Raw genomic sequence first — 27,497 nt, forward strand, 5'->3', positions numbered from 1 at the left:
GGTGTGTGATTCTCTGTTACAGCAGGTCTAATTCAGTCTTAAATTTAGTTTTCGGGTATATCTTTTTCTCTGGGGCCCACTCCTAAGATGGGGCCTCTGTATGTCTCAGAACTGATGTGTTCAGTGAGCCCCTTTATGCTTGCCCCGTTGGACCTCTGATATTTCTCAGCATTTTATGGCTTCTGGTATTGCTGGCTGCTTGTCTTCCACTTCCGTAGCAGATGGTCTTTGTAGGGTCTTGCTGAAGTTTTCCCTGTGCGTGTGCAGCCCAGCCCTTGGCCAAAGACCTGTAGTGAATGTTCATGCGGACTTGGCATACCTCCCCTTTGCCTAGCTCTCCTTTCAGCTACACCCCCCCCCCCCAAGAGTCCAGCTGCTTTCCCAGATCAGTGCAGGTGCCATACCTACCTGAGTTCCATCTCCCTGTCACGTGTTCTGAGGATAGAAAGGAGAGATGATCATGGGGACTTGTTTCCTTTCTCCCAAAGATCGTGGTCTTGGACTACTCCATGTCTGAAAATAATTGCCTCCTATTTTATTTTATCTAGTTGTTTGGGCAGGACAGCCCACCTGAGGTACCAGTTCCTCTGTCACGGCTAGAAGTAGAAGCTATGTTAGGCATTAAGTTAGTTAAGATGTATACATGTTCTATATAAACAGCAAGTATCTATACAAATATGTGCAAGGGGTGTGATGCTATTTCCATCCTGCAAGGATTTATAATTCTACGGACAAGATAAAGATTGGGCTTTAAATACCAGGCATCCTGCCTATGATTAGATCTCTGAAGCTTCTAGCAGCCAGATTACATAATTTGTCATAAAAGTGGTATGTACATACTTTTCTTCACTTACCTTCTCCCATCCCCACCCCACTAACTGTGTTGTGTTAAAGGCTTTAACTTTTCCTTCCCTTAGGGAGAACTTTCACAGACAGAGAACTCTTCCAAGCCTGTGGAGGGGCAATGTCTATAGGACATCTTTTCTCTGCAGTGTTTAATTTTCCTTCTATAATGGAATGAAGGCCTATTTATTCCAAGATGGTTATTTTGGTACTGTTCCATTCCTGTGGATTATCAGATTTTAAAGTCCTTTGGGCCAGAAATAAAACAGAATCACTTACCCTTGTTTTTTATTTCAGAAATACTGTGGAAGAATGAACTTTATAAGCAGAGGCAATGTTATAAAACAAAAAGAGAACTTTTAAAACAGTAATCTGCCTTTGATAAGTCTGTTTTATGTGATTAAGAAAAAAAAAATTGACCTCTAGTCCTGTATCTATCCAGATTCCTGTCCCTCACTCTTCTCTGTCCTACAGGAAACTTTGGTACTCAGACTCTTGGACGTAATCAAGACAGTCTGGCTTGTCAGGAGGTCATTGGAACACCAGTCAAAATAGTGCACTGAACACCAGTTCACTTAGTGCAGTGAACGCTGCACTAAGTTCTTTAACATTTGTTACATAAAGAGGCTAAAGTCAGGCTGTGGAAAACTAACTGTAGTCTTGAGCTGATGTAAATTTGAATATTTGTGTATTTGGGTGTAATGGTGATGTAAATGTGTCATGGACATCTTTGCTTCCTGTGTTTTGGTAGTTGGTCAGGTAGAGATTAAAGGAGGAATTCTGGGGGCATCAGCCTCAAAGAGAAGACAGAGGTCCATTATATTGGTGTCCTGCTTTTATAAAGGCTCACAGGGCAGTAACACTGTGTTTAGGGCAAGTACATAGTATCTGGTTCACTGGGATACCAATGTGGTTACATCTGTGGATATTTTCTAAATATGAAATTCTCTCCTTAAAACACTTTTGAGCTGGAATGATCAGAAATTCAACATTGATTTAAAAAAAAATTCTCCTTGTTTTCAGTAATTTTGTCTGAATTAACCAAAATTGCTGAGTCCATGGGCAGCCCTGGTGGCTCAGTGATTTAGTGGTTTAGTGCCGCCTGCAGGGCGTGATCCTGGAGACCCTGGATCGAGTCCCACGTCAGGCTCTCTGTATGATGCCTGCTTATCGTGTCTCTCTCTCTCTCTCTCTGTCTCTATGAAAAAATAAAATCTTTAAAAAAAAATTGCTGAGTCCATTTATGAATGGCAAAGAAAGAATAATTTAAAATTCTGATACTCTTTTTCAGAGCAATATTGCTGTCTGGATTTTCACAATGCTGCCCTCCCATAACCCCTTTCATGATCACATTCTGACATGTTTTCATGTAGTAATACAGAAAGGAACAGCTAAGAGAAGCTGAGATAACTTTATTTTTCTTTTAAACAGAAGAAAGAAAACACATGGGGTTACACTTTTATAAATATCTATAAATATTGAGCGATAGGCAGATTTTCCAAATAAATAAATAAATATTGCCACATGCTAAGGACCGTAGGAAATTGTGGGAACTACCTTGGCTCTGCCAAAGGAAGAACCCCTAACAAATGGCATTGGGTTTGTAAGATTACAACCAGTTTTCTACCAAAGTCCTTTTGGGATGTTACATCTAGTTATCAGTATGGGGGAGCTTCCAGTAGCTTTTAAACAGTATAATATCTTCAACGGGAAGTGAAAACTACCGAGAAAATACTTGCCATGCACTGCTATATAGTAGTATACATAGTTTTAGTGTTCCCAAATAGGAACCAGTCCTGCAAGTTCAGCTTAAAACCATCAGGTGAAGACAGCTGTCCAATGTTCCGTAAGTAAACATGGACCCGTTTCTAAGGCTGGGTGCCTGACAGCAGTGGGAAAAAAACAAGTGGACTTTGAAGAAGCTGTTATTTAAATCTACTTTGCTCATTAGCATTTTGCTCTGTAGGTGGCCATCTCAATAGAGGTAGGAACAGGGGACTCCCTTATAGAAAGACTCCAAGTCAGGTGGGAAGGCTAGGGAGGGGGAGGCTGAGCATCAGGCCCACCTGTCATGTTGGTAAGTGAGGTTTGGTTTTCCTGGGACTGAAAGCTGTCTTCGTGTAAGGCCCCCAGAATTTGCAAGTGGACAGAGACCCAAACATGTCAGCCCAGGCGTGTTTAGCCACCTCTGTAGCCAGTGCTGCAGAGCAGGGAGGAGAACATGGTGAACAGCTGGCAGTGCTGTCTTCGTGTAACTCTTACACTTTGGCCCCCTGGGGATTGGGCTGCTTTCCCCCTGAGTCCGTGATGCCACCTCACTTAGATTGAAGGACACAATCTGCCAGTCCACGGAAAACGGAACCCAGAGCAGCCCGGTTGGTTCAAGACTCCCTTCCTGTAACAATTTTGGAATTCATCCCAAATACAGTACTACTTAGGCTGGAAGTAGGCTTCATCAAATGCCTCCAAGGGGAGTTTGAATTTATTTCCATTTTAAATATTTATTTACATTTCCTGGTGGGGGGGGGGGTGTTTCATGAGCCTCTGCCAAAGCTCTTCCTCAGGCCAAATTCACTAAAGCCAAAGTCGGGGGCCCATAGACAGGGTTATATCCTGGACTGCTTGGAAACAGGCAGGGTCATTCTCAGCCCTCCTGCTGCTCTGGCTGCATAGAAGAGGAGAGAGCATGGCAAGCAGTGCCCACCCTGTCCGGAGGTTGAATTTTCTAGCTTGACTTCTTGCCTCCCTTGTCGGAGCATTCTAGTTCATTTTGACCAGCTTACTACCAATCTTTTGGACAGCTCTGCTCCAGATGCTCAGGGAAGAGCAAAGCCTTGAGATTGGGGTTTTTATCAGTTTGCCCAATTCAGCTATTAATGCCCTAAGTCGAGGTTTGCAAACTCGAATGCCAACAGGGTCCAGGCAGGTAACACAGATGTGAGGGGCAGTGGAGAAGCTACTGGTATTTGCTCTTCCTTTCACCTTGGAAATGGTGGACTCGCTAAGCCGTTGCTTGGTTTTTAATACTAGGGCTGATGAGGAGAGGCCTAGGGAAGGAAGAGGCACTTCCCCGGGGTTAGGGGGAAGGTGGCGGTGGCAGTGGGAGTCCCCGTCTCCAACGAGGGCGAAACTGCTAGTGTGTCGTTCTGGGCCTCGCGATTCGGAAGAGTGGCACAGGTGGGGTGGGGAAAGCTCCGAAATGGCCACTGCTGGAGCCTCGAAGGTACATTCTCAGGGGACCTCCTGGCGGGCGATGGGGAGAGAAGCCGCCCCTTGCCCAAGCGCCCGCCTTCCCTTCCCGGGACTGCAGAGGGCGCAGGGCCCGGGAAGGCAGGCCCTTTTCCGAGAGGTGCTCAGACAGGATCCCCTTGGGCTTTCCCTAGATGGGCGTGGGGAAGGCGCGGCACCTGTCCACGCCCACCCCGCCGGCGCGCGCGTTGGCCCTGTGGCCCCTGAGCACCCCCGAGCGGGTCGCTGGCCGGCGCGCCGGGGTCCTCGGCGCTCGGGAGCTCCTGCGAGCAGGAGGCCGGGGCGGGGGCCAAGCGCGGCCTGGGCTTCAGCACGTTCAGCGGGTCGCGCTCCGGGGCCTCGGCGCTGCGCGTGTGCCGCCGCGGCCTGGGCGTGTGGAAGTGCACGAGGGGGATCTCGTTCCTCCGGGACAGGAACTGCGAGTAGGGCGGCGGGTTGGTGCCGGGCAGGAAGGCCCTCTTGGCCTGGCCCAGGCTGACGAGGAAGCGGTGCTGCGGGGAGTGGTACACGTCGTAGCCGTTCTCCAGCGTCCGCTGTCGGAACCGGCAGCTCTCCGGGCTGAAGAGGTGCTGAAAGGGGGAGCGCAGCGTGGGCCGGCGGCCCCGGGCCCCGAACCCCGGGCGGGGCGGGGGGGGGGCTGGCCCGGCTGCGCCCCCGGACTCCACGGGAGGCCGCCTCTGCCCCTCGCGCCCTCCTGGGGGCAGTGACCTGACCCGCGCCCTCGCCCTCCTGCCCCCATCGCACCCCGACCCCGGCCCGGCCCGGCCCGAGACCCCGCCGCCCTGCCCTTGGGCGGCCCCGCCAGGCTGCCTCTGGGTCCAGCTTCTGGAGGGGGGGGGCTCATGACTTCATTCACTGCCTTTGCCCCCTCCCTTGGCTGAAGGTTGGCTTGGGTGGACCTTACCTGGAGAAAGGAGGAGGGATGGGGCTTGAGGGTACTCAGATCAGAGACCATATCCTTTGGGATTTAGGGCGGGGAACTCGGTGTGAGCCCTCACCCTGCCACTAACTAGTACTGGGTTTTATTGAACACCTGCTAGGACCTTCACGTGTTGTTTCCTTCAAAACCTCAAACTTCCCGGAGTGCTTTACAGATGAGGACTATCTATCTGCCTAAATGTGGTCCACAGATACTTTAGTGTAATGCCTATATTTGTTCCACAGAGGGTTGTCTACTCGAGGCCAGATACTGTCCTAGGTGCTGGGACACAACAGCAAGCCAAAAAGGAAGTCATTGCTGTCATGGTATTCTTGGTCTGTCTGGTGGTGAGAGGCTCCTGAGATGAGCAGTCCCACTACTGCATGATCTCAAAATTCTTTAGAATATGCCTGCAACCTGTCGTTTGGGAAATCCTTTGCTCACCAGCCTGAATGACCAGCGACCACAGTTGGGGACAGAGATCATTCAGGAGAGATCTTTAACTGGAGGGAGATCCCACGTTACTTTTTCCAGGTGGGGAGACCAAAGTGGAGAGAAGTGAGGGGACCAGCACAAGGTCAAGAAGGTCTAGTAAAAGAATCAGGAAGACACCGACCGATGGCTTCTCCCTAGGGGACCTACATACAAGGTGCTGTGTAGATACACAAATGGGTTCCCATAGGCAGTCAGACTAGAGGTGAAGAGCCCAGGCTCCAGAACCAGACTACTTGGGTTCAGACCCCAGCTGTATAAACCTGAGCATCTATTACTTAGATTAACTAAATCACTCAGTGAAAGCATCACCAAGCACTGCCAATGGAACCTTTGTATAATTTCATGTTCTGGCAAAGAAATGAATTATCTTTAAATGGTGACCAGCACAAAAAAGAAACTCACTGATCCAAAGATGTTGCCTCTGAAGTCCATACAGAGGTACCTCCTACTCATCACACCTGTTATCACCACAAAGCCGGCATCCTCTGACCGGATCATCAAGGCACCTATGGAGAAAATCTTCCAGGTCAAAAACTGGTTGCACATCCAAGTCCTATCTTTGAGCACTTCCTGAAAATTCACCTCCCCTGATTGATTTTAAAGGCAGTGATGATTTCGCTTCACCCTCCCTTGTACTTACTTGTTCAGCTTCCTTTCTTCTGATTGTGCCCTCTAAACTCCCACTCCCACTCTCCTCCATCCTCCATTTGCCTCCTACTTCCTCCTCTTGTTTGTATGAAGCACTCTGAACTCCCAGCATTCTTTCTCCTGTGCTGGACACATGTTCCTCTCTCAGCCTGCACTGTCTTTACTTCCACCGTTGCCTAGCTAATACCTCCTAATGTTTGCGGTTGATCATCACGTTCTCCCAAGCCCCCTCGGCTTTTGTAGTTTTCAAATCTACACCAAGAGATGTCTTTCGAGGGTCCGGCTTGCATATATAGAACCTAATGCTCCACTCGGATATCTGTATAATAGTCAGTTATCCATCACCCAACACCCATTTTGTATCAAGAACCATGTTACAATTGATCTTCCCCTCCCTTCTCTGTTTATTGAAGTCTCTCATCCTTCAAGGCTACGCTCACTTTCTTTGAAGACTTTCCTAATCTCCATAATCAGAACTAATGCTCTCACCTTTATTACAGCATGCATTTCATTCACCTTGCCTTAACTAAGTTTACATTATCTAGCGCCTCTTCTAGAGTGAGCTGCTTAGGAGCAGAGGGTTTATTTTTCTGTGTAGAATAGATACCATGGATGCACAGAATTTCTTCTTGGATCTTCCATTGCTGCTCTTTGTCCTTTCCTTGTTCGATGGTGTCCCCTCCAGTGTGGTCCCTCATGGTCTTTCAGTGTCCCCATTCAACAACCAGTCTCCAACAAGGGCCTAAAATCCACACATACTACCTACACTTGAAATAATTAATAACTGCCTGCCTTCATGGGGACCTAGCACTTTTAACAATTGCAATGCATTGTACCAAGGACTAAAGTCTAAAGCTTTCTGTTTTGTGGCAAGAGTATCATTCAGCAAGAGTTCCACCCCAAATGTTGTTTAATCACCTGACATTTTCTGCTAAAAATAATTTCATATTTATTTATTTATTTATTTAAATACACAGAGAGGAGAGAGAGAGAGAGGCAGAGACACAGGCAGAGGGAGAAGCAGACTCCATGCAGGGAGCCTGATGTGGGACTCGATCCCGGGTCTCCAGGATCATGCCCCGGGCTGTAGGGCCACTGAGCCACCGGGGCTGCCCTAAAAATCATTTCCTTAAGTCTTTGGAATCACTTGCATTCACTTACCCCAGAATTTCCATGTGTATCTCCTTTGGCCTCACAGCCCCGGCAGGTGTTCAAATTTCTATTCTAGCAATGTAGTGTGGAGAGGTTGTAAATGCCCAGCACCGTGTCCAGGAAGTGGGGGAGCCTCATGGGATGACTTATACCTGTCTCCCCCTTTTACCCTGTGTAGGCTCTGAGGAGAGTACCAGACAATACTTAGACACTAGCTTCATAGGGACTGAAATTGGAATGATGTGAGACAGAGGGAATGAGGGTGGGAGCAAGCCAGAAAGAAGAGAAAGCAAGAAGGCCAAGGAGAAACATTCATTTGTTCCAAGTTTGACTAAGAGCTAGCCTTAAGGAAAGCTTCTGGAAGTGGGGTGGGGTATAGGAGGCACAGGGGATATTTAAATTACCCTGTAATGAGGTCTACCTATGGGTCTCACATATATGGCTAATTCTATCACAAGCCCTTAGACAAACAAAGGAATGTGTACAAAAAAAAAGTTTTGTCCTGATGAATTTTCAGTCTAACTGTGGATAAAATTACACTTAGTCATTGTTTTTGAGTGGTTGTGCTTTAGGTATTTTACATATCTTAAATTTTCAAAACAACTGTGATCTTGTTAATATTATTAGCATCCCAATTTATGTGCAAAGGGAACTAAGGCAGGATTCAAACTCGGGGCAGTGACTCTAACATCCTCTTCCTATGGTCCAGCAGTTCGCCTCCAAAAAAAATCATCACCAGCCTGAGGAGACAAATTCAAATGCCAAGATACGCGTTGCAACCCATGAGAACTCCAAATCACTCTGCCCCTGAGCAGGTCAGAGAAGGGACCCTGACCCAGGAACCAGGGGACCTGCGTTCTGATTACTAATGCAATTACTAACTCTGTAGCCTTGGGCAAGTCATTGCTCTCGCCTCGGGTTGCTCAGCTGTGTAAAGAGAATGATAGAAGCTGGGCTGCCAACTTTACAGGGTTCCAGTCAGACTCAAATGCAATCTTGGTTGGAAAAGTGACTTTCTTCAAATGTTTTGAGCAAATGGAAGGCATTATGTAGCGTGTGCTGGCCTGCCATTTATGACAGGCCCAGACTTTGTGAGCCATGCGGGCCTCATGCTTGGGGTCATATGGGCAGAGTGCATGCTACATGTGCTCCTGGGCTCCTGGGCTGGGCCCAGTAGAAAACAGCCTGGAGGGGAACAGTGAACAGCTGCTACAAAGGACAAAGACTGGAATCCAACCAACAGGAGCCAAGAGTAAGTGCAGGAAATGTCAGAGACAGATCGCCTTCCCTTGGCTTGTTCAGAAGGCATATTTTCACAGGTAGCATAGATTCTAGGGCGGAATCTGGCAGAAGGAAGGCACACACTGGCTGCTGGGCTACAATCTGTTGCAGCAGGTGGCTTCAATGGACTGGCATGTGATCCTGGAGGGAGCATGGGGTTGGGGTCAAGGTGTCCTCTCAGTGACCTTGAGCCAGTGTAGTTCTTTAACCTTTGTTTTTCATATGTAATGGAATCATTTATCACATTTGGTCATCTTAAGGGTGCAATGAGTTAATATTTTTATCCACAATAAAAACACTAAATGCTAGCAATTTGACTATTGCCACCTGCCTCCACTCTGCTATAAAACTTATTTTATAAGCAATTAAAATTATCAGGGCATCTGGGTGACTCAGTTCATTGAACATCCAACTCTTGATTTTGGCTCAGGTCATGATCTCAGGGTCCTGGGATTCCTCCTCAGTGGGAAGGCTGCTTGAGGATTCTCTCCCTTTCCTTCTTCCTCTACCCCTCCCCCCGCCATGCTCGCGCGCTCTCTCTCAAATAAATAAATCTTTTTAAAAAGTAGAAAATTATTGCCTCCATTCTGTTCTCATGACAGTAAATGATAAATGAGATGATACATGTAAAGTGCTTTGAGCTCCCCAAAAGAAAGAGAATATTTTGCCAGATTAAAGAGCCTAATTCCGCTTCAAGTAAAGAAAGCACCAGTGGGGAAAATGGAAGAAGGAAAAATATCAGGATCTTGGAAGTGGTATTAACCACAGGTAATAAGCATCTCTCCTGCTGTTTCTATGAAGCAGGGATGGTGAGAGGGTGGCCTTCTTCGTAGTAGGACAGGAGACACAGATGTCGGAGAGACTCCCTGACATCGGTGCTATGAGTCCCAAGGGAGGTCATAGGATCTTATAACCAAGTAATTTCACAACAACCGACAACCCATAGATGGTTTGGGCATTCAATTATTAATCAAGAATTTACTAAAGCGCAGTGATCAGATGAACCAGATTGTATCGGAAACGTCTAATTAATTAGGAGGGGGAAAAGCACACACCTTCCATTAGTGTAAAAGCAAATCTTTCACCAGTCTGTGAATTCCTTGTGCTGCTTATCTGTATGCCTCAATGTTTCCTCTTTCCTTTTTTAGTGACTTTTGACCTTCGTGTATACTTTTATATTAGCAATACACAAAATGACTGATTGAATAAAGGGTTATATAAAATAGGTCAAATAAGAGGCAGCTGGGTGGCGAAGTCAGTTAAGCATCTGCCTTTAGCTCAGGTCATGATCTCAGGGTCTTGAGATTGAGCCCCACAAGGGGCTCCCTGCTCAGCGGGGAGTCTGCTTCTTCCTCTCCCTCTGTTCCTCTGCTGCTCCCCTCCCCTGCTTGTGTTCTCTTTCTCTGTCTCTCTCAAATAAATAAAATCTAAAAAAAAAAAAAAAAAAAAAAAAGGACAGGTAAGTCTCCCTCTCCCCACTGTGACCAACTCCCCTCCGCAGGTTTGTGTTAATTTCTAAAGACACAATACTTAGCTACTGTCTACATCTAACAAAACAAAATCATTTCTACCAAAAAACATCTGAAATCAGTTCAACTCATTTTTCATCTTCTCAGTCATTTTAATCACTGTATCAGTGTATTCTCTGAGCCTTATGCCAGTAGATATTTGAGGGAAAAGTTTTACAAGTCAGGCTGCCTGCTTCATAGGCAGAGCACCACACGCTGTACCACCCACAACTCACCACAGCTGGCTCACACTGTTTATGTCATGCTCCAGAGGACATGTCTTTGAGGGTTCCTTTTGGTGGAAGGTACTGTTAAATATCCATTGAATAAAATGAGCAACACTTTGGATGCATCAAACGTATCCAGATTTAGTTCAGATTTGTGTCATTGTCATTGGACTGCAATTTGGTTTCCAAAATCTTGACTCCTGAATCCTACTCTGTCTATCCCCTTGAATTCTGGAAACTGAATGGTATTTGCAGAGAACTTTGGTCCCTCCTCTCATCTCCTCTCACCATCCTACTGAGCACTGGAAGAGATATGCATAGCTGGCTCTGCATGTGCATGTGTATCTTGCAACAGCTTTAAGGACCTTTGATACCCACACAGCAAAGCCACCAAAATTATCAATTAAGTCTGTACAACAATAAGGGCAAAGCATTATTCCCATAAGGAGTTTCCTTTAATTAAACAGAGACTGTGGTTACTCTTTCATTCCTTTCGTTTGATTGAGATTGAATCAGCTGGCATTCTTCTGTATCCTCAGTGTAATTTTGACACATTCTTCTAAAATAGGAGGCCTTGTCTCTTTCACTACTCATCCCCGTCTCTCTCCAGAACTCCCTATGCATGTGCAAGTGAAGAGGCCCTCATTTGAATCATAGCTAATTGATCAACTGTGGATTGTGGTCTAGCTTGTCACAAACCTAATCTTTAAAATCACTCCAGTAGCTTCATGTTGCCAAGGAGTTCCCAACTAGCTCAATCTGCTACTGAGCAGACCTTTAAGCTCCACAGAAAATTAAAATAAAATAAATAAAATAAAATAAATAAAATAAAATAAAATAAAATAAAAAGCTCCACAGAGAGGAATCACCAACTGATACCAAGCTGGGTACCTCTTAAAGTCCCCAGCAAACATGTTGGGTGGATGGATGCATGGGTGCATGGATGCATGGATGTCCATGCACTTGGTCAGACCCATCAAGACAGTATAGCTGGACAGCCTGTCTTTCATACATTTTTCCTGAGAAGTTTTTAAAGACCAGAATACTAGAATTTGGAAAGAGCCCCTGAGTTCATCTATTCCAATCCTTGGTCTGATATGGGAATCTTTTTTATAACCTCCTCTGTTAGCCGTCTCCAAAGTTTATGAGCCAAACTCAGTGTCAATGACCTATCTAGCTTTTCCCCCTCTCAACTTTTTTGCCTTTGTTTCTGCACATTATTGGACTCTGGATAGGACAAGTCAGAGGGGCTGCTATTGTAGGAAGAGGGATTATAGTTAAGACAAATTATTTTTGTTGGGAGAAACAGGTAAATGCTAATTAGGGAAGTAGCAGAATCTTCTCCCTGGGTTAAACACACATGCACACACGCACACACACACACACACACACACACACACACAAATAATGGCTTCTGGACAAGAAGCTAGGAGGCTAGATTAGTCCTCTGGTCTCGCCCAAAGCCTCCCCAGGTCCCTTGGAGGTGGGTAGACAGAGGAGGTCTCCATCCTTCCCAGCCTGAATGAAGCCCCTACTCACTGTAGATGGTCTGATGAGGTGTGCCATCCACATGGCCGTCCTTGTGGATCTGCAGGTGGTAGCTGTTCCTGGCTGTGGCCGTATACAGGTGGGTTAGGCTACCCCAGCTGGAGCCGAGCAGCGGGGAGGTGTTGGAATAGGCTCTGACTACCCAGCACAGGACAGAGACCAGGAATCCAAGGCGGGTGCCAGACATCACAGCTCTCTGAATGGCTGGCTGGAGTTTGAAACCTGACACTGCCTCCTTGATTCCCCGGCTGTGCCTCACAGGCCTTTTTCTCCTCTTCTTTGTGGGTATCTTGCGTGAAAGTCCCAGGCTAGATTCCCTCCTTTTTTCCCTCAGACTTTTAAAGGGTGGCCCTGTGACATCAAACAGGAAAAACTCCACTGTCCACATCCTCTGTGTTGTAACCAGCCCATTGGAAGAGAATGCAGAGCCCTCTTAGGCTCACGGAAGGCACGTCGTTCCAGACACACACACACACACCCCTCAATTTCAGGCCAGCGCTCCAAAAAGTGAATAATGTGTGGGCAAAAGTTATCTACAACTCTGGGTTGTCTGTTGACCTGTCCCACTTCCACCAGGAAATGTGAAGGCAGCCAGCAGTTTTGAAAAAAAAAAAAAAAAAAAATCCAGCTTCAGTCATGCAGTCAACAGACTCCTGTGCAATTAATCTCCCTTTGAGTCTACTCATTTTGGTTTTCTCCGTCCTTTTAATTCCAATCAGCAACTGTGTATCCAGTTCTTTCTCTGTGCACAGTACCAGGTGGGTGTTTTGAAGGTACAGGAAAAGTACAGGACACCATCAGGCAGAGGGCACCCTCGGAAATCCCTCCTCATGAAGATATGGGAGCTGGAAACAGAGGTACAGAAGCCAGAGTTGCTACCCTGGGAAGATTTCAAAATAGGAAGAAAGAAAACCAGGCCTTGAAGTCCCTGCTGCTTTATGAAATTCTGAGGTTTGATTTCTCATTTTTCCTAGTTTGGACTACCTAAGGGCAAAATAACTGGTATTATGGTCTCTCCAACAGTATGGAGACTAATTCAGAGACCTCGTGAAGATGGGAAAGCTGGTGGCTGAGCACAGGGGAGCAGATCCTGGGAAGGTCCCAGGGGCAGAGTGGCAGGCCAGGGTGTCCCCACAGCTCATGTCTCCTGGGTGTCTGGCTCCTGGGACTAGACACTTCCTTGTAGACCCTGCTCATAGGTATGCCCTCTGGGAAAGTACATTTGATGTGGGGTGATAGTGCCAGCACCTGCAGTCTAATGGGGAAGCAAACAACTGGAATGCATACCAGAAAAATACACACAAAGAGACTGCTCCTCCTCCAATCTTCCATTTACTGAGTGCATGCAGGCATCAGGCTAGACGTCATGGTTGATAGAAGAGAGAGTGAGGTGTGACCTCTGCTTCAAGGACGTCACAAGCTAATGGAGAAAGGAGAAACAAGAAGTAACCATTGCAAAAAACGTAATGGAATGTACAATCATACAGATGCAGACAAAAGATGCCGTTAGTGATTCTATATTTGTGCAAGTTTTTATAATTTATAAAGCATTTCATAATGCTAATTTTTACATATATTAGCTCCTTTGAATCTCACTGCAACCCTGTGAGATTGCATTATCAATATTTTTATTTTATATATGAAGAAATGGCAATCATGGGTTCATATGTCCAAAGTCACAAAGCAGTTAAATGAGAGAGCTAGGACAAGGTCTTCTGGTTCCCTAGGATGTTTCTCCTAATCACATAATCACAGTGACAACTGACACTTACTGAGAGCTTCCTAAGTGCTTTACTTGTAGTAACTCACTTCATCGTTATAATAACCCTTTGAGGAGATGCTGCAACCTCCTTTACACAGATGAGGAAACTGATGTGCACAGTGTCCCAAGATGTACAGCCAATATGTGGATTGATGTTGGATTTAAATCTGGGCAATCTGACCCCCAGACCTCCTAAGAACTCACACCACATGTTAGGGCAAAAGAGATGGGAGCCGGGAACTTGGTAAGAGAGTGCAAGTAGCAATGAGGCATAGTAGTCTCCGGTGTTTCTCTAGCAAACACAGTCCTATACCCAGGATGTGTCTCTAAAATATGAGGTGCTGTCTCCCCAGTTTAGGTAGTAGATGATCAAGGACATACAAGACAGTCTTCTTTAATAATGATCACAGAATGATTCATAAACACATTACCATATCTGAGCATTCAGAGTTGAAATACACATCATTCAGGAAGATTTGCCAGTTGTTAACCACGTTTCCTTTTCTGGTTGCAAAAGGTACAAGTGGGAAGTACCTGTGAAACAACCAGCAGGTATCAAGAAACTTCTCTGCGCAAGAGAGAAGGGAGGGGGAGTTCCAGGAATAAAAAGCAAAACAAACATCCTTGAAGGGCTTATACTATAATTGGGCAGAGGAAAACCTTGTTAAATACAAAGCATTGTGTGAGAAGAGCTAAATTCCTAGAATATGCAAGTAATGCTAACAGCAGGGGGCCTGAGTGGCTCAGTTGGCTAAGCTTCTGCCTTTGACTCAGGTCATGATCTCTGGGTTCTGAGATTGAGCCCCACTTCAGGCTCCCTGCTCAGTGGGGAATCTGTTTCTCTCTCTCTCCCTCTGCTCATCCCTCTGCTCATGTCCTCTCTCAAATATATAAATAAAATATTTTAAAATAAGAAATGCTAATGGAATTCAGAAGAGGATGAGAGCACAGTGGGCAGATGCTGTGGTCAAAGAGGGCTTTGAGGGAAGCGAGATTTGAAGGGGCCTTATAAGAGGGACAGGGAAAGGCATTTCCTAGCACCTGCCAGAGCATGGTGGGAAGGCAGTGCAGGTATCTCAGGAAGAGTACATGGTTATTCATTTGTCCTTGTGGTGATTACAAAGGGGCTTCCCTAGCTGCTTCAGCTTATTAGTTATGAGACTTGATGGGCCAACTTAATCCATTTCCAGACTTCCCTCCAAGAAGAAGCCCTGAACACCTAGCAACTGTATCTGAAGGCAGAGGACAGCCTGGGACAGTAGGCTTACTTCTGAGGGGAATGGAGGCAGTGCAGGGAGGAGAAGCATTCTCCACTTGGTGAAAGCAAAGGAGAGTACAAGAATCTCAGAATAATTCTTTCTACTGAGATATTGAAAAATTTGAGTAGAGGAGGGGATTTTCTCATTAGTATGCACAGATGGCAGAACTTCCGGCTCCCGGCTGATGACCCTACCACTGGATTCCAAACCTGGCTGCCCATTAGAATCACCATAACTACCCTAGCACTAACCTTAGACTTACTGAATGTGCAGCCCAACTATTTGTACTGTGCCCCAAAGCTACCCGGGAGATCCTAACACCCATGATGATGTTAATGACCCTCAAGAACTTTTCAAGAAATAAGAGGTTGAAAAGAAGATTCCTGTATCAGACCAAGGATTGGAATAGATGAACTCAGGGGCTCTTTCCAAATTCTAGTATTCTGGTCTTTTAAAACTTCTCAGGAAAAATGTATGAAAGACAGGCTGTCCAGCTATACTGTCTTGATGGGTCTGACCAAGTGCATGGACATCCATGCATCCATGCACCCATGCATCCATCCACCCAACATGTTTGCTGGGGACTTTAAGAGGTACCCAGCTTGGTATCAGTTGGTGATTCCTCTCTGTGGAGCTTTTTATTTTATTTTATTTTATTTTATTTTATTTTATTTATTTTATTTTAATTTTCTGTGGAGCTTAAAGGTCTGCTCAGTAGCAGATTGAGCTAGTTGGGAACTCCTTGGCAACATGAAGCTACTGGAGTGATTTTAAAGATTAGGTTTGTGACAAGCTAGACCACAATCCACAGTTGATCAATTAGCTATGATTCAAATGAGGGCCCCTTCACTTGCACGTGCATAGGGGGTTCTGGAGAGAGATGGGGATGAGTAGTGAAAGAGACAAGGCCTCCTATTTTAGAAGAATGTGTCAAAATTACACTGAGGATACAGAAGAATGCCAGCTGATTCAATCTCAATCAAACGGAAGGAATGAAAGAGTAACCACAGTCTCTGTTTAATTAAAGGAAACTCCTTATGGGAATAATGCTTTGCCCTTATTGTTGTACAGACTTAATTGATAATTTTGGTGGCTTTGCTGTGTGGGTATCAAAGGTCCTTAAAGCTGTTGCAAGATACACATGCACATGCAGAGCCAGCTATGCATATCTCTTCCAGTGCTCAGTGGATGGTGAGAGGAGATGAGAGGAGGGACCAAAGTTCTCTGCAAATACCATTCAGTTTCCAGAACTCAAGGGGATAGATAGAGTAGGATTCAGGAGTCAAGATTTTGGAAACCAAATTGCAATCCAAAGACAATGACACAAATCTGAACTAAATCTGGATACATTTGATGCATCCAAAGCATTTCTTTGAATCCGATTTTAATCCTGGAATTAGTACACAGAGACCAAGCCCCCTTCAGTGGCCTGCTCAATTTTCCATTTCCTTTCAGGATTTCCAGCCTAACTGTACAGTGTAAGATGTAAATGGATCTCTCTAGGGAATTTTATTTTATTTTATTTTTTAAAAAAGATTTTATTTATTCTGAGAGACACAGAGAGAAGACGGAGACACAGGCAGAGGGAGAAGCAGGCTTCTCACAGGGAGCCTGATGTAGGACTTAATCTTGGATCCTGGGATCATGACCTGAGCCGAAAGCAGACACTCAACCGCTGACCCACCCAGGTGTACGTCGCTAGGGAATTTTAGTAACGAACTCTAAATCGGTACACTGTGCCCCTGAGTAGGCTTTTCCTAGAGCCTGGTGTCTGTGGCCTCTCCTTAGAACCTACAGAGGGTGAAAGGAGAGTCCAGGATAAGTTGATTCCTGCTCTTTGCACCTAGAGGAGACTCAGCTGGCACAATTCTGAGCAGAGAATCTGGGAGCTACTATGACCTTAGGAGCCAAATGTGAAACACTCATAATGGATGGGAGCAGGAGGCTCAGGGGGGAGGCCAGTGCTTTGTGATTTTGAGTATCACTGTCCTTGGTTCCCAGGTAGCTGCCTGGGAAGAAGCAGGTGGGGGGCACACCTACTCTTCTCCAGCCTGTTCTGGAAGCCCATGTTCCAGTAGGACTTGCCCCAGGGACTGTGTGCAGACCTTCTGGTCCAGTCCTTACATTTATAACCAGAGGATCAAGGCTCTAAATATGGATTGGGGACTATACTCCAAGTTCAGTCTAATCTCTCATCTCCTAAATTCTTTTTCTCACAACCTTCTGATGAGGCACTAAAGAGGAATGTCTCCCCCAGGTCATATCCCTCTCAATTGGTAGACTTGGCAAAAAATTTTCAGAAAATAACATTATCTTGACTGTTATTAGGCAATGATGAAAACATGTTGGAGGGATCGAGGTGAAGGAAAAACAGAGGCTGGGTCCCAGGGTGGCTCACTGTACTCCTTTCTTCTTAACGCTCTAAAAGCTCCATCTACAGATGGTAGGATCACAGAATATAGTTTGCATTTGTCCAGCACTTCACAACCTGTAACCTGCACATTCATATCTTGTATCTCATTTGATGCTCAAAACAGTTCAGTGAGGTAGGCCAGCAGGTCACTGCAGGAACTTCACCACCTCTTAGTCTAAAACTGGTATGTCCCATGGGATCAATCTTCCCCCGCTTCCCTCCTCTCCTCCAAATGAGTTGTTTCAGCACCCCCAAAACAAACTTTCCAGCTTTTAAAAAAAAATCATGGTAGCCTTTCCCAAATTGGAAGAAAGATCTCATAGACAGTGACAGAAGGTACACTGGGGATGAGAAGAAGCAAGAAAACCTGAAGATTATTACCACCAGTAGCATCCCTCAAGAGCAAAGGCTTCCCATGGTGAATGGGGCTCTATGTGCTGGAAGAGCCCAGAGCTGACTCCCTGCAACTGGGGCCCTCCGTGCTGTCATTGTGGGTGGGAGTCACGTGAACTCTGCATGAGCCATTGCACAGTGAGGGGAGCTGTGCACCAGGAGGGCACACAAAGAAAAGAACTGGAGCTCAGGGCATCTTTAGGGCAGTGAAACTACTCTGTATGATACTGTAATGGTGGGTATATGACATGATGCATTCATCAAAATCCACAAAATGCACAACACAAAGAGTGCGAACCCTAATGTAAACTATGGACTTTGGTTTATAATCACGTGCCAATATTGGTTCAATAATCATAACAAACGTACCACCCTACTGCCAGATGCTGATGATAGGAGAAATTGTGTGCAGGAAGAGGGAGAGGAGAGGACAGTATATGGGAACCCTCTGTACTTTATGCTTCATATTTTTTGTTAACTTATAACTGCTCTAAAAAATAAAGTATATTTTATTTTATTTTTCTTAAGGTTTATCTATTTGAGAGAGGCGATGGAGAGGGGCATAGGGAGAAGGAAAAGTCTGAAGCAGACTCCCTGCTGAGCATGCAGCCCATGTGAGGGCTGGATCCCACAACCCTGAAATCATGACCTGAGCCAAAATCAAGAGTCAGTCGCTCAACTAACTAAGCCAACCATGCAGCCCCAAAAGTAAAGTATATTTTAACAAATGACCAACAATGCTGTTTGCCTCAACAGGTGTTAAAATTTCAGGATCAAATCAATGAAATGCACTAGAACAGCAAGTATTCCATTGTATATGGCTAGTTAGTTACCTTCCATTTCTTTCTTTCTTTCTTCTTTCTTTCTTTCTTTCTTTCTTTCTTTCTTTCTTTCTTTCTTTCTTTCTTTCTTTCTTTCTTTCTTCTTTTTTTTTTGTTACCTTCCATTTCTTTAAATAAGACACAAGCAAATCTCTCGACCCCCACTGTCCCATGTAGCAGCTTCTCTATCAGAACTGGAACTCATTTCTTTTTAAATCTGTACATGCAACTTTATGGACATCACTTCCTCTCTCTGCACCTGTTTCTCCAGTTGCAAACTGGGGAGGTGGGATGTGGGATGTGGGATGTGGGATGTGGGATGTCTGAGACTTTCTCCAGGGAAGAACACTGTCTTCCCTTTCAGCTCCTACCCCTTTCCAATCTATTTGCTTTGTCACCTTCTAAAGTGGATCATCTACCTGTGGATTGGGATGGGAAGGGCTTAAATTCTCTACTGGTGGACTCGTTTCTCTCCCTCTGTCTTGCTTATCATGTCCACACTGGATTAAGGATAAACTCAAGGGAGGAAAGTGTCTTTAATCTAATATTTAATATCAAATAGATGATAATATAATTTGATAATAGGTCACTATAACAGCAGTCTCAGCCTGAGAGATGTATTCAAATGTAAATCTAAATATATAAACAGAATCCTCATTATACATTCATTAAAATGAAATACAGTTGCCTCTGTAAGATTACTGAATCCGTGCCATACTACCTTGCCCTTGGTGCCATAACAAGAAGCTTATGTGGCAGGACAGAAGGGGTGAAAGTGCCTTTGCTGGGGAACCCCAGTGCCCTGGAGGTCGGAGAACAGCTTGAGACCTGAGGACAGAGGACACGTCCAACAGTTGCAGCTTCCAGCCCCTTTTCCTTCCCTCCCTACTGCTCACCCCTCCTCCCTTCCGCTACCACCCTTCTTCTTACTGGAAACCCTCTCCTGGCCTCCACCTCTACTGTGGGAGATAAGACAACATGTGTCCTGGGCGGGGAGAGGCCCAGCCTGTGTGAATGATTTCAAAAAAGGTTCACTTTGGGTGATAAGATCAGGGTTATGTTTGTTCCACTGAGAGCAAAGCCAAAGACTTAGGTCAGATGGGGTAGCAGGGGTAGCTGGGGAGTGTGAGAGACACAACTTTTGAATGGAGGATAATCAGCAAAAAGTCTGTCAATTTGTAGCCCTCTCCCCAAATCCTTCACATATCCACACTTCCAGGGGGCTCCTTGACTCTTTCTCTTCATCATTCCTTAACCTCCAAGAAAAATCATTTTTTTTTAACTTCATGTTTAAATAGAACTTTAAAACTTTTCAAAAATACTTTCATAATGGATCTCTCACTTGTCCCCCACAGAAATGGCCCACTTTGCATAGGAGACCAAGTTTCCCTGCAGCTGGCCAGCTGTCATAGAGTGAAGTTCTTGCCCAAGTGACTGAGTTCCCCAGCTTTCTCCTCCCAGCACACCCCCACAGCATTCCTTTTTGTGCCACTCTCAGTCAGAAGCCCCCCTGGAGTTTCCTAAGCCTGAGAGTTTTGTGAATTCTGAACCCATTCTTGTTCCACATCATTTTATTTCCCTTCCTCCCCTACCACTTCCCCCCACTTTCTTCTTTATGTGAGTCACAGAAACATAGAACCTCATAATGGGTGTTGAGAGCCTCAAAGATTCTCACCATAGCCTCTTTCTACAATGAGGAAAACTGAGACCTAGAGGTGACTTGTCCAAGGTCACATAGCCGTGTTAGTGGTAGAGCTCAGTATTGGATCAGGTTTCTGAGCCTCAGCAAGACTCCCTTCCACCACAGCACACTTACATTTATTCATTGGATTAAACCCATTGGAAGGGGATCAGGGTTCTCAGGCTGCCTTAGGAGTAGCTAGATGGTTCTTTGCATCTCCTTTGCACAGGTATCTCATGCTTCATTCATGCCACTTGCCATATAGGGTGCTGTGGAGAAGGGTGTGGTGGCTGTGTGTGTCCTCGGAAAGAGGGTGCTATGGAAAGAGAGGAAATGCACTTGGGCATTGGATGAGCCCTTTGCAAACAGATTCATCCTTCCTTCCATAGTGCTGGCCCTGGTTCAGGGATGGGAAAGTTTGGTTTCCCGTAGTTTCATTTTCCCCCACTTGATGGACATTAGTTCCCTTTAGTAGTAACAGTGAAGGTTTTGTAATCATCCATAGCACAATTATTTTGTTTCCAGACCTGGTTTTATCCTTACTGACTCATGTCATGTGGTGGGAAGAGTGGACCTTGGAGGCAGGATTTGGGGAAGCTGCCTTTGGCAAGCTCATCTTCCAAATGAATAAGGGGATTCAAGTAGAAAATATTTGTTTGTTTTTTTCTAGGTGAAGGAAAAAGGAGCAATGTCTAGAGCCCTTGGTTACTCTGTCTACAGGGCTTTTTGCCAGGTAGCTATTTTCTGTTATCCCACTCCGGACCTTTGATCAAAACCAGAGGGACGACAGTGATGCTTCTAAAATGGAGCTTCTGCCCAAGGAAGGGGCAATAGAAACTTTAGACTGCGGAGGAGCTGTGTGTTTGTGTGTTTGTGTGTGTGTGTGTGTGTGTGAGTGGGTATGCACGTGCCTGTGAGCATGTTTGTGTGCACACACACACAGTCTGCCCGCTCTGACTGGTGCTCAAAGGCTGCCCAAAGGAACCCAGCCCACCCTCTCAGGATGCCTGGGGCTTGTCACGCAGCCCACGTCGGGGAGCAGACATCCTGGTTCCCACTCACCTCTTTCAAGCCTATGACCTAGGCCAGCCCACCATGTTTGGGACTCTGCACATCCGGACCCATGTTATCTCAGGATCCTGGGACTCCTTGGCTCCCCTGCCCTGCCTCCTCCCCTCCCTGTGGACACGTAGCCACCACACACTTCTCAGAGGGCTATTTCTAGCTGAGGGGCTGTAATTCAGCCCCAGCCTGTCAGGTCAGGCCGTCTGTGTGCTGCAGCTGGGACGAGCGGCCCGACACGTTGTGGGTTCAGCAGAATGCAGGATGTTGGGGCTTCCGGAGGCAGGCATCGCCTCAGCCTGCTGGAGGTCATGGTTGCTGAGACGTGGGGGTGGGGGTGGGGCTGACAGGATGCTCCTGCCGCCTGATGGGGAGGAACTGGATGTATATGGGAGAGTGAGCAGGAGCTCAGCCTCATACCTCCAGTCCTTGTCTGGACTCTGACCTGCCACAGCCCTTCCTCTGGCACGGATCACTGTCTTCAGCCTCACTCAGAGTTAATGCAATCAATGTACTTAAACAGTGGGGTCAGACCCAGCTATGCCCATACCAGGCCTGCCATTTTTGTTCAGTTACTGCACCTCCTGGGGCCTCCCTTTCCTCATATGGAAAGAGGAGATGATAATTGCACCTACCTCATCAGATTGTTGACAGGATTTAATGATAGGGCACATATAATAATCTCACATAAAGGGGTCACGTAGCTCTTGCTTGTATATGGTACACGTCTCTTCCAAACCTCAACCTCCTGCCACAGCTTTGGGTGCTTCCCACGTGGCTCTCGCTTGCTGTCAGAATTCCTCAGAGGGGACTTTGGGTGTTACCATTATTTCAGAGTTCTTTCTAATGCCTGGCATGTTTTAGGTACTTAGTAAGTTTTTACTGAATGAAGGAATGAATTCCTCCTTAGGGTGATAGGATGGAAGAACACTGAACTTGGAACTAAAACAGGAATGAGACAAAAAATGCGGGTTCAAATCCCAGCTGCACCTCCTAGCTAATGTTGTAACCTAAGGCAGGTAAGCTGGGGCACTCATTCTCAACATCTTTCAGTCCCCTGTCAGGTAGGGATAATGGCTCCTGCCCAATCTCCCCACAGCTGTGGAGACAGATGAGCAAAGGGTGTGACGCTGCCTCAGTAGCAGTGAGAAGCTGTGTGGTTCTAGGTAGATTATTTTTTATCTTCAGTTGGTTCAGGTTTCCCACTTCAGGGAGACACATGTGTTCTATTTGGCCCCCTTTTACAGTACTATGTTCCCAGAGCTGAGGTTTGTCTTGGCTGTGTCATAGTCTCTTCCTTCCTTTTCCCTTCCCTCCCTCAAAACATGGGGCTCCCTTCATTCAGAATTAGGGCCACTCACCACATAAAGTGGTGAAATCATTCATTCATTATGATTTTATGCCAACTATCTAGATACCTCTCACTCCCTTGGTGCCATTCAAACAAGGCCACATGGCCTCACTTGGACTTCATCTCAGCTTTCAGCTCTCATCTCTGTGAGGAGGAGACATAGATTATTACCATCATTTTATAGATGAGAACATTGAAAGCTAAAAAAGGTATTGACCAACTCAAGGTCTCATAACCAGCTAATGAGTCATACCCAGTTCTTTAGTTTTTTTTGCATTATAGCTGGGGAATCCCAAAGGCAAGCTGTTATTACCAGGATTCTTTTGATGGACTGTATGGCATGGAAACTCCAACTTTATGTCTTATAGATATAGGGTTTCCAATCTTGTCTGCCCTATTACTGGTTGTCATCTTGGACAAGTTACTTGGACTCTCTGAGCTTAGTTAATGTCTGTAAAATTGGGATATACTATCTACTTCATATGCATAAAGTACTTGACCCACTGTAGCTACTCAACATTCCCTTTCATTCCTTGTGTTTCCTCAAAGTACCCAACAGCCTCTAATAAGTGTATGCACATTGTATTTCTCTTCCTATCCCATAAGTTATCTTAAGGTGAGATGAACTGAATACTTATCTACTTATTCAATGAATATATACTAAGTGGCTAATGTATACTAGACATTGGGCTAGATTCAGACATAAATGGGTGAAAAGACATTATTCTTGCTTTTAAGAAGCCCACAGTCTAGTGAGGAAAGGTACCTGCTAAAGATAAAATTACTGAGTGTGATTTGTGCTATGAAGAAGGTGTGTTCAAAGGGCTCTGGGAAAAAAAACAAAAAAACAAAAAACAAAAACAAAAACAAAAAAACAAAAAAAAACAAAGGGCTCTGGGAGCTAGCAGGAAGAGCCTCAAACCTGGCCAGGAAAAATCAAGTTGGGTTTCACAGAAGGGTTGACAGCTGAGCAGAGTTTTGAAGGAGCAAGAATTAGCCTGTGGGCAAGGTGTGATAGAAGGAAGATTATTTTAAAAGGGGAGATCACATGTGGAAGGGCAGAGTCATGAAAGAACACATCTTTGGAGAGCTACAAGAATTGCAATATGACCACAACATAAAAGGAGGTGTGAAGTATTGGGAAATAAGGGGGAGAAGATGGACACAGTTGGATGGAAAGTGGAATTTTGTGATATATTATGGCATTTTGAGTGTAACCTCAGCCTACGGGGACACCCTGGCAATTCTGAGCAGGGAATCATTATGGTCAAATCTGGGTTTCAGTATGAACACTGGTAGAAGTGTGATGAGTAAATTTGAAGGAAACAAGTCTATATGTAGGGAGACTGGTTAGAAAAATTTCAAAATATTCTAGATGAGAGATGATAATAGGCTGGACTAATGCAAGGGCCACTTGGGGCTAGAAAAAATAAGGTGATGAGAAATCTTTGGAAAGAATAACTCAAAGAACTTACTTGGGGGTCAGAGAGAGAGAGAGAGAGGAGTCAAGGATCATCCATGGGTTTCTGAGTGGAGTGCCTCCAGGGGCTGATGGCACCATCATCAGGCTAGAGAACACCACAAAGGAATAAGTTTGGTAGAAGAGATGAGTTTGGTCTTGTTTGGTTTGGATGCATCAAGAAATATGTGGCTCAGGATCCCTGGATGGCTCAGTGGTTTAGTGCCTGCCTTTGGCCCAGGGCGTGATTCTGGAGTCCCAGGATTGAGTCCCACATCAGGCTCCCTGCATGGAGCCTGCTTCTCCCTCTGCCTGTGTCTCTGCCTCCCTCTGTGTCTCTCATGAATAAATAAATAAAATCTTTTTTTTTTTTTTTTAATATGTGGCTCTTGGGAGAGGGATCAGGGTTGGTAGTAGAGAAATTGGAGGTGTTTTCATGCAGGTGATAGTTGAAACAATGTTAGTGATGGATCATCCAGATGGACTAACAAAGAAAGGCCTTGGGTATCTGGTGAATATTGACAGCTAAGAGGAGAGTGGAGGAAGAGGAGACCACAAAAGAGAACAAGAAATGTTATTCATAGAGTTTTGGTTGAGAAGTCTGAGTACATATTCCCAGCTTAACTAGCTTTGGTTACAACTGATTCTCAAAAGAAGATGTACAGAAGATACCACAGGCAAATGCGCTGTCTTCATTCCCATTCAGAGCTTCCATGCTGGTGAGCTGTGCCAGGTAGTATGTGAGTCCTGAGGGCATCACCAACTTTAACTTGAGATCTTGACCATACACAGATAAAGGCAGCTTCTTCTTGATTTCTTTCCTCTAAGCCTCCATCATGCTTTTGTTCTTTAGGGGTCTTATCTCTTCAATTCCCAAAGGAATGAATAGAGACATTTAAATAAAGGGAAGAATTGATGGCTCCTTTCTGGAAGGCTGTAGCAGAGCTGATCTAGTCTTTTCTCCCTTCAACCCTACACTGAAGCCCGCTCAGTTTCTAAAGAGTACAAGAGAAAGGGAAGGAATAAAAGGGATCTTTGTGGTAGAGAAGAGGGCATGGTTTGATTTACCCCCTGCTGCTTTCATGCATAATTTATTTATTTCTCCTACTAAAAAATTCCAGCTGCTACTATTAGGACCCTAGTGTATACCCCTCAAAGGAAGGAGTCCTTTTTTTTTTTTTTGGTATGTATGTACATATTTGCAGTATAATTAACATGCAATGTTATAGTAGTTTCAGGTGTACAATATATTGATTCAATAATTCCATACATTATTCAGTGTTTACCACAGTAAATGTAGTCACTGTGTATTACCAGTGTTATTATAAGTATTATTGACTATAATTCTTATGCCATACTTTTCATCTCTGTGATTATTTATTTTATAATTGGAAGTTTGTACCTCTTAATTCCCTCTATTTCACCCATTCCCCCACCTACCTCCCCTCTGGCAACCACTAGTTTGTTCTCTGTATTTAAGAGTTGTTTTTGTATGTTGGTATTGTTTTTAGATTCCACATATAAGTGAATCACATATTTCTTTTTCTGATTTATTTCACTTCGCATAGTGTTCTCAAGGTCCATCTATGTTGTTGTAAGTGGCAAAATCTCTTTCTTTTTTATGGCTGAGTAATATTCCATTGTAGATACCATTTGTACCATATTTATTTATTCATTCATCTATGGATGGACACTTGAGTTGCTTCCATATCTTGGCTATTATAAATAATTCTGCAATAAATATAGGGGTACATATATCTTTCCAAATCACTGTTTTCACTTTTGGGGGTAAGTAGTCAGTAGTAGAATTATTGGATCATCTAATTTTTCTATTTTTAATTCTTTGAGGAACATCCATACTGTTTTCCATAGTGGCAGCACCAGTGTACATCCCCACCAACAGTGTATGGTGGTTCATTTTCCTCCATATCCTCGACAACATTGTTATTTCTTGTCTTTTTTATACTAACCATCCTGGTAGGTATAAGGTAATATCTCAAGGAAACCCATTTTGTTATTGACTTATATCCAAAATTCCATTCCTGGGGGTGATGTGAAGAAGAAGTCTTAAGCTCTCTGTTGAGATCAGAGTGTGTTCTTAATTATCAAGAATAGGGGGGAGGGGAATGGGAGAGTAGTGTCTCAGGAAGGTGAGAGGAAGCAAGATTTCCAGAAAGAGGACATGAGTAACCATGTCGAATGTTGCAGAGTGGAGACACAAGCTAAGGCACCAGAATTTGCAAATTTTCATTCATGATTTTGCAAAAAGCTGTCTCAAAAGAGTAGGATTGGAGACCAGATTGGGTGTAATGAGGACAGTATGAGGAATAGGAAATGAAAATAGCAAGTGTGGACACTTTTAAAGTACAGTGAGACTATAATAGGAAAGGATATTGAGTGGTGTTCTGAGCTAATTAGTTAAGAAACTCAAAAGAAAAATGATGTATTTATCAGATCATAAAGAGAAAAATTTTAGAGGAACACCACTGTTAATCCTCATTTGTCTCATTTGCTCCAATCATAGGGCCTTTCAGCTTTGGGAGAACTCGTAGGGCTAATGTGTAATTGTCTTCTCCAATCAGGAAAATGAGAAATCAGGGACTACATTTTCTATTTAAAAGTTATTGCCTGGGGGTTCCTGGGTGGTTCAGTTGGTTAAGTGTCTGACTCTTGATTTTGGCTCAGGCCATGATCTCAGAGTTATGAGATCAAGTTCCACATTGGACTCTGTGCTGGGCATGGAGCCGACTAAAGATTCTCTCTCCCTCTCCCTATCTACCTCCTCCTCCATAGCTCTTTCTTTAAGAATTATTCCCTGAAGCAACTTAAATGTCCATCAATAGACAATGGATAGGGAAGATGTGGTATTTATATATATGTGTGCTTATATAATATATACGCACACACAATGGAATATTACACAGCCTCAAAAAAGATGAGATTATGCCATTTGTGACAGTGTGAAATAAGTCAGACTCAGAAAGATTTCACTCATATGTATACTCTGAAAGAACTAATGAGTAAACAAATAAAAAACAAAACAAGTCCTGTAAATACAGAGAACATAGTGATGGTTGACAGGAAGGAGGGCCTGGAGGAGTGGGCTAAATGGGTGAAAGGGTGTGGGAGATACAGGCTTCCAGGTGTGGAACAAATAATTCATGGAATTAAAAAGTGCAGCATGGAGAATATAGTTAGGGAAACCATCATGCTGTTGTATAGTGACAGATGGTAGCTACACTTGTGATGAGCAGAGCATAATGTATAGAGAAGTTGAATCATTATGTTATACACCTGAAACTAGTGTAACACTGTGTGTCAACTATATTCAAATACAAAATTTTTAAAAATTATTTCCTTTACAAATTATCAAACTCTTAGAAGATTTCATAGGAGAAAATCTAGATGACCTTGGGTATGTGATGA

General features: G+C 44.7%; 1 protein-coding gene across 1 annotated transcript; it reads right to left on the reverse strand.

Moving 5' to 3' along the window:
• Positions 1-2,239: 2,239 nt before the first annotated feature.
• FGF23 (fibroblast growth factor 23) lies at positions 2,240-12,338 on the reverse strand. The gene is given in 4 exon segments (XM_038576111.1): positions 2,240-4,306; positions 4,308-4,661; positions 5,909-6,012; positions 11,862-12,338. Coding segments are annotated over 4 exon segments (939 nt in total). The 5' UTR covers positions 12,259-12,338; the 3' UTR covers positions 2,240-4,222.
• Between the last annotated feature and the right edge of the window lie 15,159 nt (positions 12,339-27,497).

The sequence above is a fragment of the Canis lupus genome, chromosome 27, assembly GCF_011100685.1.
Source record: "Canis lupus familiaris isolate Mischka breed German Shepherd chromosome 27, alternate assembly UU_Cfam_GSD_1.0, whole genome shotgun sequence".
Classification (NCBI taxonomy): Eukaryota; Metazoa; Chordata; class Mammalia; order Carnivora; family Canidae; genus Canis; species Canis lupus.